Source organism: Arachis ipaensis, chromosome B06 (genome assembly GCF_000816755.2).
Source record: "Arachis ipaensis cultivar K30076 chromosome B06, Araip1.1, whole genome shotgun sequence".
NCBI lineage: Eukaryota > Viridiplantae > Streptophyta > Magnoliopsida > Fabales > Fabaceae > Arachis > Arachis ipaensis.
Window position 1 is genome coordinate 21,085,909 of NC_029790.2, and position 11,749 is coordinate 21,097,657.

Genomic DNA, 11,749 nt, shown 5'->3' on the forward strand with positions numbered 1-11,749 from the left:
CTATGGCTTCGGATGATGATTTTGAAAGCCGGCCAAAATCCTCAAAGGCGACCGATTCCCTCCGAGACATTCTCATAGAATTCTCAAACATGTCCGATCTCATGGTTCAATTTCATGAGTCTGCACGCAAACTTGCATATGAAAATGAGTCTGCCTGGAAGAAATGCCAAGAAAGGGTCGGTCTAATGCTAGAAAGCCTGGATGATGAAGTGGGTAGTGAAGCAGGGGCCGAGGGATCTGACTTTAATCTCTCTGATGATTAAACTTATGTTTACTGTTTGATATTGGCACACTTAGGCTCAATTTGGTACTTTGTTTTGGCTTGTTTCCGTTGGAACAATAACTCTGCGATACTTTGTAGACACTTTTGGGTTATATTTTGCATATTCTGTTTTCATGTTAAATCTTCTTGCAGGTGCCCCTTTGATGACAAAAGGGGGAGAAAGTGTTGAAAATTGAAATGAAAAATAGGGGATGAACAGGGGAACAGGAGAGGATATTTTCGTTTGAAAATTCATTATCACCCTTGTTAAAAGGATACATGTTGATAATATTTGATTTGTGGAGGAAATTTTCGTTTGAAAATTCATGATCACCCTTGTTAAAAGGATACATGTTAATAATATTTGATTTGTTTCACTGTGATTACTACTGCTGGAAATGCATTTGGTTTATGATGTTTGGCAATGCATTTGTTTTGATTATATGAATGCCTAGTTGTTGAGTCATCTTGATGAATATGCATGCCTCTATTGAAATAAGAATATTCTGATTCATCTTGGTAAACATGCTGGCTTGATAATTTTTTTGGCAGTTCCTTTAAACTTTGATATGTAAAATCTAAAAGCTGCCATGTGATCATATGTGTTCCAAAAATATTTTCCTTGCCATAATAATATTGCTCTGATATCTTGACTGGAAAATATTTGAAAATCTTTTAAACATCATTTTTTTTCTTTGTACTCAATTGATGTGTGTAAAGTTTGAGCAGAAAATCAATTTATGATAACAAATGAGTTTTGATTATCAATCCAACTCTGCTCATAAATCAAGCATTCAACATTTCAAAATTAATATGTTGAATAACATTGTTACTTTGAGCTTGATTAAAACTGTTACATGTTAGTGCTTCCCTTGATAAGAATGGCAAATATTAAGGGGGAGTCTTGTGACAATTTGAAAGGGGGAGAAAAACAAATCTTCAAAGGGAGTACTCTATACTCTAATCTTTAAATTTCTTTCCATTTCAATTTTAATAATGTTTGTCATCAAGGGAGAGATTGATGAGTTTGGAAAACTCTAATTTAAATTGATGATGATCAAACATTATTACCAGCAAAATTATTAAATTATTTTTTATTAAAGTATATTAATTGTAATAATTTTTGCTGTGCAGATTCCTTTATGAACAACATAATATTTAAGCAAGTCCATTGGAATAATTCTCATTCAGCCTTGATGTTAAATTATTGTGGCTGAAACTATATTTTGTTTAATTGGGCCAGCTTTACTCATTATTGATACAAGCCCAAAATTGTTCCCCCAATGCATGATCCGAAAATAAATTCATTAGGAAAGCAAATGTTATCATTTGCTAAGGCCTTCAACGGATCTCTTCTTTAAGCATGTAATGGAACTCAAAGCTTTATTGAAGAGAATTAATACATGCATTGGAAACATAAATGAGAGAGTGTGTGAGTGTCATGATTGATTTGTTGATGCAACACGCCACTCAAGCAAGGGAAGTAAAAGCAACTTTTTCCACTCATTTTGACTAATTCATTTAATTGCTTCTCTTTCATTTGTTTCTTCTCTCTCATTCTTTCTTCTCTTCGGTCATTACACAGCAAGCCACGGAAGCTACATTGAGCTACCGAAAAGAAGGAAAGGCACGTCTAAAGGCCATCATAATGATAGCAAGAAAATATAAAAAATGTAGTGGCTAAGATCTGCAACCATGAAAGGAAAGATATGGTGATGAGATCTTGGCTCCTCCATACCAAAAATGGAGAAGGAGATTCGGCCAGCAAAGAGAAGATCTTGGAGGAGATGGCTTGTCACTACTTTTGAGTTCACTCATCACAGAAGGTAGCTAGGGTGGCTACGTGAGGAAGGAAGCAAAAGTGGAGCAGAAGAAGTCATCATCATCATGAGGCATCAAGGGCCAGAAATCCATCTTGGAGAGCAAGCTAAGGATGGAGAGCTTAGATTGATGAAGAGTGATGACCAAAGAAGGACCAGAGGTAATTGCATGTTGGTTATTGCATGGATTATCTCTTCTCTCTCTCTGGCCGAACCAGTTTTGTTACTTGGAGAAGAAGGAGTTGGCTAGGTTTATTGGTTTCAACCTTGGAGGCTTCTCCCTATAAGTAAGGGTGAACAGTCAGGGTTTGATTCAAGGAGAAAGTTTGAGAGTGCAAGGCACAGTGTTCTCAGAGCTACCTGAGCTAATAGTTTCCTCTTCTCCTTCAATGTTTTTCATTTTGTAATTTTTTTGTTTAATTTTGTCATGTCTTGAGTCTCATGGAAAAAGGTAAACAGTGAGGTTTGTAATGAAAAAGCCATAGAGTGGAAAGAGGCAGAGAGTACAAAATTAAGAGAAAAAGCCATAGATGTCCTTAGAGTTCCTTTGTACATCTGTGTTGTGTTTCATGATTCTGTGGGAATCCCCTTGTAAGTTGGGTTAGCACTTTACAGTCTGTAATCAGGAAGATTATAGTGAAATTCCATCATGTTTGTGATTGAGACTGGATGTAGGCTGCACTGCACTTAGCAGCTGAACCAGGATATATCTGGGTGCAATTTTCTCTCTTCTCTACTCCATTTCTGTTTCTACTACACAGGAGCAAAAATCAAAAATATCTCGTGTCAAGTGACAAGACAAAAAGAAAAGTCTCGTGGCTGGGGACGAGACAAAAGAAAAAGTCTCGTGGCTAATCATGAGATAAAAAGACAAAAGGTTTCCAAGATTGGTTTCAAAAGTCAGCAAGCATTATCAAGTAAAAAGGGGGCTAAGATTCAACCCCCCTTCTCTTAGCCACTGATAACCATCAATTTGGTTTCTCGGTCCACAGATGGCTGCCAAGCAACGTCAACAAAAAGAGGGGGTAGTGACTTGTAAAGATACTCTAACGCTCAAGTTAGTGGGTATCTTAGATGCAAGGTTAGTAGGATGGATTCCATATCTGAAAGAGTTGAATGCTCCTCTTTATATAGCACTAGCTGGATAATTATTAGATCTTAAATCTTTGAGGGTAGTTATAAATTTGAGGATGAATTCGAAAAGCTATTAAGACGGTATCAAGCTGCACGGAACTGATCCAAAAATATGTGGGCCTTAAAAGAGTCCAAAGAGTGGAAATTAGATTTTTTAGACCATAGGTTACATCTAAAAAAATTTAGACCTTTTAGATAGTAGGTTGTATTTAGAATAAATTTTAATTTTTATCTCAAATAATATTTAATTTTAACCGTCCCTATGAAGTTGGTAAAAATTGTAAAGTTTTAATTATATATATTCTTTTTAATAGATTCCAGCATTGAAGAACAATTTTTCACCCATACCACGTTTTTATCTCAATAATCTTAAGTATGCCTATAAACTTAGTAAATAATTTAAAATATTTTGGTTACATATTTGAAGATAAGTTGGGTAAAAATATGGAAGATGTTTGCCTTCCTAATTCTCATGATGAGTGTAGGATAACAAAATCCATAGTTACAAATTTTCACACTGTTCTTTTAAATAATACGTATACTGTTTATTTTTTTTCCGTTTTACTTCACACAAGAACTCCATAAATAGTAAAACAATCATCTTTATGAAGATTGTATAAAAAGTATGCTACTGGATAACTAAACTTTTGCATTGGTTCAAGCAATCCATTGCAATGCGAAACTACTAATAAAAACTAAAAAGGATACCTTACCTTCATATTACCAAAATATACGGCTTCCAAACAATTTCAGAAAGCCACAATGTTCTCCTAGAAGTAATACCAAGACGACTACTTAAAACACATTAGATGAAGTATCTGAAATAAAAATAAATGAATAAATAAAGACATTACAAGAGAATTTAGTCGGGCATATGAAAATGCACCAAAAAGCACCAACTATTCGGGCAAACAAGTGTTTTCCACAAGACTTCAGAACTGGTATAGTATATATCAGCATTTTTCAAATAAGCGATTCTTTTCATTTTCCAGAGCATTCAAGAGCACTTTAGAATTCCAAGATCAACAGTGTGGATAACATACACGTTTGCCTTGCCCACAAATGACAAATAACTCATTCCTTTTCAGTAATGACCACAAAGACATCCTTCAATGACCACTTTCGTCTTTCAGTTTTCGCTGGGGGGTTAATAACAGCCCTTTCTGCATTCACTGAACGGTACCCTATCACTATCTCTCTTCTCTGCCGAGCTCGTAACATTATTTCATAAAAACTTAATTCCTCACCATCACGGAGGTAGAGATCTGCTTGCCTTATGTGCATCTCATTTCCCTGATAAAGATCCAGAAAAGAAATGATTAAACTATCAAAGACTGAAGTAATTTAAAAACAAAAAATTATAATATCGCATTTACAATTAATTAATTAAAAAAACTTGCTCTTTTTGCTCCTCTAATATCAAATAACTAGTTTATCAGTTCTTGCTATAAGAACAGTACCTCCTCTGCAAAGAGCTCTTCCAATACATCATTTATTTGCCGATCTTCTGCAACCATGGCTAAAGCCATGCTGACAAGTTCATTTGATAAAACGTAATCACTAATCTTTGACATAGATAACAAATTTTTTGTCCTAGGATCCAAAATTTCGCTTATTATAACTGTTTTATCCGAAGCCTGCTTCATTTCCCCAATCCATGAGCCTTTTGAGAAGCTTCCTCCATGAGCTTGACTGGCCATAGCTTCATAAGGAAGACGTCTAGCCTGAACTCAAAACATACATACTTTTTAGATACAAAACATTAAAGAAAAGATAACTAAATATTCTAGTATTAGTCTAAGACAGAGGAGTTCCCCAGAAAATTCTAGTATTACTTTTTAGCCTAAGACACTAGAGAATAGAAAAAACTTAACATTACCATCTACCATGAAATTTTACCTTGTAGATGAATCCTAAAGCCTCTGAATTTAGTAAGAAGAAAATTATAATTCTTTCAACCAATTAGACTTAGAATACAAACCAAAGAACTTGAGCAATAATGGTTGTAACACTTAAAAAAAGGAAGCCACACATGATGATCCAATTATAAATATACTGAACTAAAAGCAATTTAATGGGACAATGTGGACTACATGCTGCATCATGGGAGTTTGATATCTGACATCGTGGGCAGCATTGCCACAAGACAAAACCATATAGAACAAATAATGGAATTCTGCCAAAATATCCGATCATGTAATCCTACATATTAATATGTTTAGATGTTATTATTGCTTTAGCTTAACAGCTCTGTGCATTATGTCTACAGTTTAAGGACAAGAATGCTTGTTGAGTAGCAAAAAGCTCCATACTCTATACTCACTTGTATGTCGCGGATTAAAAGTAGCGTGGCAAGAGATCTGGAGTCAGCTTGAATTGCTGAATCTTCTACAGATTCATCAGCCAAAATTAATATCTACAAATGCCAGAAACTAAAATAAGTTGCCAACATAATTAAATAGCATTGGCATAATTATATAGACACAATTTAAAAACTAACACCATATATGATAGCATAACTTTAACCCTACTTGCACTAGCTACATGCTACTACCATAATTATCTCTACTGGATAACATGTAGTAATAATGCCTAAAAAGGAATTTCATAAATGTCACATACAGAATCAAATGATTCCAATGGAAGACTTTCTAAGTGACGACGTATCACAGCATTCCCCTCACGATTAACCAGAGATATATTTTCCAACCGATTTATGTCAAGGCTGCCCTCAGTTAGTTTCTTTTCCCTCTCTTTTTCAGGAACATCATTGAACATCCAGAGCTCTGAACCATGTGCTAGAGATGCATCCAAAACCTAGAAGGAACAGAGAGAATTTGGACAACCAAAATAAGAAAGTATAATAGCTCATAAAAAATAATACGTAGAGATGTTTATATTAAAATCTTAGATACAGACAAGCGGCACTTATTAATCTGGATCAAGTACTAGTGTAGTGAAACTGTACAAGCCTAGCTGAATAGATTATTAACATAAGACTACTAACATAATAAGAACATTAATTCAAACAAATAAAAACATGGTATGATTGATGACAAACATGGCACATCCTTTAATGTTGGAATCATGTAAATCAATGTCAGTTTTAAGGGCATTCAAGTATGCAGTTTCGCAAGAAACCTATTCAGCAAGATGATTGACCCATTTTAACACTAAATTCTCTGTCAGCAATCAACATGTAACAGTAATCTCACAAAAATAGTTCAATTCGTCACAACCAAGTGATGAGTTTGAAAAGGTTCCTAAACCAAAAATAGAATTACCATGATCATGTCCTCCATATCACGCCTCCAACCGCAAAAAAGTATTCTTTCAGGAGACTTTGGATAAACAAAGTCCTTCGGTAAGCTTCCCTTCCAAACCTGATATCAACAAGGAATGGAGTTAAGGAACCATATCATTTGGTGTTCTCATCCATCTGCAAAATATAATATTATTGACTTCTTGGGCTAGGACTATTCTTTGAGCAGTCTGTGAAATGCTCATTATTAGACCTTAACAAACAAAACAAAAAAATGAATTCCATTTTTTATATTATCAGTTCTGTCATGCTTAAGAGTTCACAAAGCACCATAGGCAAGGACGCTGGGGCATAAGTATCATCATCCTCTGCAATAACCAGAACTTCGTCCCCTTCTTGTAAAACATAGGAGTCATCTGGATTCAAAATAATTTTACCACCATATGTTGCAGCTTTGATCCCACAAGGAATTGCAGCAGGAAAGCTGATTAATACATCTTCAAATTGCATTCCATCCAACTGTGGCCATCTTTTGATGTAGAACTCACAATTTTCAAATCCAAGTATATCTTCCCATATCTGACAATGAAAGCCCACAAGTTTGCATTTCACTTACTAGCAGGTTAAACTTTATTATAGAGGAGATATCATAAAAGGGATAGAGTCATAATATCATCACAAACTGATCTGTAATGGAAACTAAGAGAACATACCATACGGAAGTCATAAAAACAACATCATCCTATAAAAAAAATCTCAATATAGCGAAGAAGCCTAAAATAATATAAATGATACATGATACATTGTAATTTGTAAATGTAAACTATCAACCACAATGTAGTTTGCATATTCATTCTCTCCCTATACTTAATTGTAACTTTTTGAAAGAAAAAAAAGGTACTTCTATGTTATTTACATCCAAAGAATTTAACAACTCTTACTTATTATAGAAAATACTTCTACTTCCGATTTTGAATTAGTATTTTTCATAAAAGGCAAAGCTCAACCAAATAGGCTCAATATGTTCATATTTATCGTATACGATAAGATGTGACTTGTAACAGTTTAAGCAAATTAGTATCTACCAATTAGTGGGTGATAATTGCAGTACGATATATTGTAGATCATTTATACAATTTTAAACATCATATAACACACATTCAATTTTCTCATAATAGTTTTTCCAATCAGGTCTATAAACTAATCATAGGCTTGCAAACAATTTTTTTTTTCTATTAAAAAGATTTTAACAAAAAAAGTAAGCAAAAAACAAACTAGATTAACCTTATGCATCATATAACTAAAATTTTATCATGAAAAGTAGTAGACTATGACCTGTGCAAGACCAGGCTGCCGGGCACATTGAATCATCAAGCGGCCAATGACATCATGAGCTACAACAGTTTCAACAAGATCACCCCCAACAAGTTTAACAAGGACCTCATTGTCCAGGTCACTCAATTCGACCACTATGTGCCCTCTTAATCGTTCTTTGACTCCAGTTAAGCTTAAGACTGTTCTCAAAGCACGTGCATCACTCTGCACCAGATTAAAAGCAAGTTAATGGTTGTCCCTTCTTATTAATACCTGTAGTGGATTTCACTCAATCTGACCTGATCAGCATTCCCATCTTCAGCAAGGACAATTATTGCACGCGCCTTTGAAACAGATACCTGTAGATCACATAGTGTGAGCTCAAGCGGGAAAAGAGACCTAAAAGAAACAATGAACTCATTTAATTATCTAAAACATGTAAAACTAAGACAAATAGCCATCTTAAAGAAAGGTATTCCCTTTCCTTAATAATTCCTTGGCCAGACCTCAACAGAAATTGGTGAGACATGGATCAACATGGATACTTGAGGTTGGTTTACACTCTTAATATGTTGGTAAATGTTAGAATTCATATATCAAACTAGACCAACAGGAAATAACAATTCCAAATGAAAATATAAAGAAGAATCATATACCTTTTTAAGATCAGCCAGAATCAGTGGGCTCCCAGTTCTGCATATGACGGATGTTCCTTTGAAATCAAACTCCATTTTTGCAATGTCAAGCTCCATTTCTTCTTTGTCTCGCTCAGCCATCACTACAACAGTTCCTCCACCCAGGCTCTCATTGGCTATGGCAAGTTGATTTAGTAATGAACCCTGCACACCCAATCATATTATTGTGGTTCAGATACATGAGAAATTAAAATATCCAAACGGAGATGCACAAAATCTTGATAAAAGTAAATAAATAAATAAACAGCTGACATATATATGTTTGAATTGTTTTGTTTTTAACGAATAATTCATTACTACAATGAAATCCGGTAGAAATTAACTCCAGAATCTTACCAATTTATCACTCCAGCCAAGAATCAAAGTATGATTTTGCTCAACTACCTCACTTTTTCCTTTCCTCAGTGAGTCGAACTTCTCAGAAATGGCATCAGAGACAAGTCCAAGCATCATTGCAAATATAAGCATCCCACCAAAACTAATTGAAACCGCAACTAACCTCGGACCAGATCCTTGGGAGCTAGCATGATTGCCAGAATCAGCAACATAGGTCCAAGATAGCCAAAGACAGTGAGCGAGATCCTCAGTAGTTACCCCAAAAAGGGCCAATCCTCCTAGTAAAATTAGCAGTAATGTTGCAACTAACAGCACAAGTGGCTTAGCATAAGGATGAACTGATAAAAATACATCAACTCGGTATGCTATTTGCTTGTTTAGTGAAACTTGTTCTGATATATTGTCAGAAAATCTTGATTTTGATACGTAGTCTATATACTTGAAAATAAAAATGGGGATGAATAGAAGTGTAAAAGAGAAAAAGAGAGATAGATTTCTTCTCAAGTTTTCACTTGAAAAATGATCGCCCAGTAATGTGGAACTCGTAATGTTCATGGAGTCCAACTCATGGAATGCACGTAACCTGAGGTTGAGGTTGAGAATCTCACCCTACGAAAGAAAAAAAAGTAAATGAAGATGATTAAGGATAAAAGTTTGATTAAGCAGAAAAGAATGAGCATATATGTAGCATTATAGAGAACAAGAATTGCCTGCAGCTTTTTGACTTGGCTCTGAAGATGCATATTTCTGAGTAGCAGCAACAATAAAGCAGCAATTGTCAACGTCTGCTCCCACACCACGCGATTGTTGAAGTTATAACAAACGAAACACATAGATAGATAGATGAATGGATAAAGAGAAGGTTGAGCAGCTACTTACCGCGAGTGCGAAGTGGCAACGAAATTGAGAAAGGAAAGAGAGGTTGTGTTTGGAAGCATTTTTGGCATCGGATATCTGTGGTAGCTCCTGAGTGGGAGCGAGAGTGGGGGCGGGAGTCGGATTCCGAGCGAATTTGACTCTCCGGCGATGACGGATGCCTGAGGCTGACGCTGCCGGGGGCCGATTAGAGATCGGATGAGAGGAGGAAGGCTTTGGGTTTGAGTAGAATCGACGGCCGTATTGCGAAGAAGAAGAGCGAAAGAACGACGGTGACGGGAAGAACCAATCTCTGCCGGACGTGGCGGCAGTCGAGGTCTCCGAATCAAGGGACATATTCGAAATTACAACCTGTCCATTAGTCCATCGTTGACATTATGTTGGTGATACACTGCTGCTTTGGCTGCTGCCCAGTGCCAACTGCCAAGCCTCCCATCACAAACAAGTCAAAAACTAATAAAACAAACAAGTACGTAAGCTCTCCACCAAAATTAACTAGTACGTATTAAAAAAAACAAATTAATTAGTATATGTATTTATAAAAAATATATAGTAGTTCAATTTTGGTGTGGATATAATATTTTAGTTTAAATTAATACCAATTAATTTTTTTTATTGAAACTGTTGGTTTTCTAAAATTTATTTTAATATAATATGTCAGCCGGCCTTTTGTTAATTATTAACGGAAATAAACAAGTTAGACGTGAGTATACACAAATATTTTTTTTTATTTTATTTTATTTGTTTTAACTTTTTTTTACAACAACTAAAATTAAAAATCACTATAAAATATTACGAGGATTAAAAAAAACTCATGTGACCTTTCTGAATATTAAAGTTTGTGTAAAGTAATTTAACTTATTTTATAGATAGGCCTTTTTGTAATTGCAGAGGAGAAGAACTTGATAGGTATACCCTTGACATGTCTTAACTATTGAACCACAACGACATAACCTATCAGGTACGGAATATTTTGTTGAGTTACGGTATATATATGATAGATATATTTTGAATATAATAGGGTAAAGTATATTTTTTGTCTCTGAAGTTTGACAAAAGTTTTAAAAATATTCCTAAGTTTTATTTTGTTTCAATTTTATCACAAAAGTTTTCGATTTGCATCAAATATATCCTTAACAGCTAATTTTTTAAAAAATTTAAGATTAATTCAACAATAATATTATAAGAACAATCCTCAACACAAGCAAATCAAGCATAATTTTCATGTATTATTGTTAGATTAGTCTTAAATTTTTTGAAAATTTAGTCGTTGAGGGTATATTTGATGCAAATCGAAAACTTTTGGGACAAAATTGAAACAAAATAAAATCTAGGGATATTTTTAAAACTTTTGCCAAACTTCAGTGATAAAAAATATTCTTTACCCTTTTTTTTATCTCTCATTGCGGGCTATTTTTTTGACACTATTGTTGTTTGTAATTTTAGTTTCTGAACTAGGTGAATATTAAAAAAGTAATTTTAATAGATTATATTTATATTTTAATCTAATTTTTAAAATTTCAATTATTTTATTTGGTGTGCTGGTGAAAATGTTAGCGGCGTGCTAACGGCTGTTACGCAGGATTTACCTTAATTTTTTTTATATGAAGACTTTTAAATCCTAAAACTAATCTCATTTAAGTGTTTTAAAGGCTTTTTAAAAAAAAGTTAAAATAAAAACTTTCAATTATCATATTAGATAATAATTAGAGAATTCAGTGTGATAATAATCTGTCTATTTCATATTGGTTTTATTATGACAAAAGCAGAATTTAAGATTAACGTGAATCACAAATATTAAATTAAAAAACTAAATTGAGATACAAGTGTAACTTTAAAAATTAATCTAAATATTAACTTTATATTGTACATATAATTTTTACGAATTTATGATATTATTTTCTGGTAGAAAGAAAATCACTAAAAAAATCTCCTTTTTTCTCTTCTTTCTTTTCATCATATAGATTATTAAACTACTCTTTAAATTTATTCAAGAAAAAGTCTCATACCAACTCATAAATTTAAGCTAACAAAATATATAAATTCGACT

The 11,749-nt window shown here is 33.9% G+C and overlaps 1 protein-coding gene across 2 annotated transcripts; it reads right to left on the reverse strand.

The window, feature by feature from the left end:
• Positions 3,846–10,168, reverse strand: LOC107646148 (ion channel CASTOR). Of its 2 annotated transcripts, XM_016350342.2 has the most exons (12): positions 9,703–10,168; positions 9,534–9,608; positions 8,824–9,432; positions 8,449–8,631; positions 8,092–8,151; positions 7,814–8,017; positions 6,809–7,057; positions 6,501–6,599; positions 5,839–6,033; positions 5,540–5,632; positions 4,677–4,940; positions 3,846–4,509 (listed from the first exon to the last, which is right to left on the reverse strand). In XM_016350342.2, exons 1-12 carry the CDS (start codon positions 10,033–10,035, stop codon positions 4,291–4,293), a joined length of 2,583 nt encoding a protein of 860 aa, XP_016205828.1. In that variant the 5' UTR covers positions 10,036–10,168; the 3' UTR covers positions 3,846–4,290. The 2 variants fall into 2 exon arrangements, with proteins under 2 accessions (XP_016205828.1, XP_020959891.1); XM_021104232.1 differs by lacking the exon at positions 6,809–7,057.

What these genes read in the sequence shown, in the direction of transcription:
- LOC107646148 (XM_016350342.2), bottom strand. Translation starts at nt 10,035, where the DNA reads ATGTCCCTTGATTCGGAGACCTCGACTGCCGCCACGTCCGGCAGAGAT. An exon ending in TTCTGGCTGATCTTAAAAAG is followed by an intron (nt 8,152 to 8,448) that starts GTATATGATTCT and finishes TGTGATCTACAG; the next exon opens with GTATCTGTTTCAAAGGCGCG. An exon ending in AAGAGCTCTTTGCAGAGGAG is followed by an intron (nt 4,510 to 4,676) that starts GTACTGTTCTTA and finishes GATCTTTATCAG; the next exon opens with GGAAATGAGATGCACATAAG.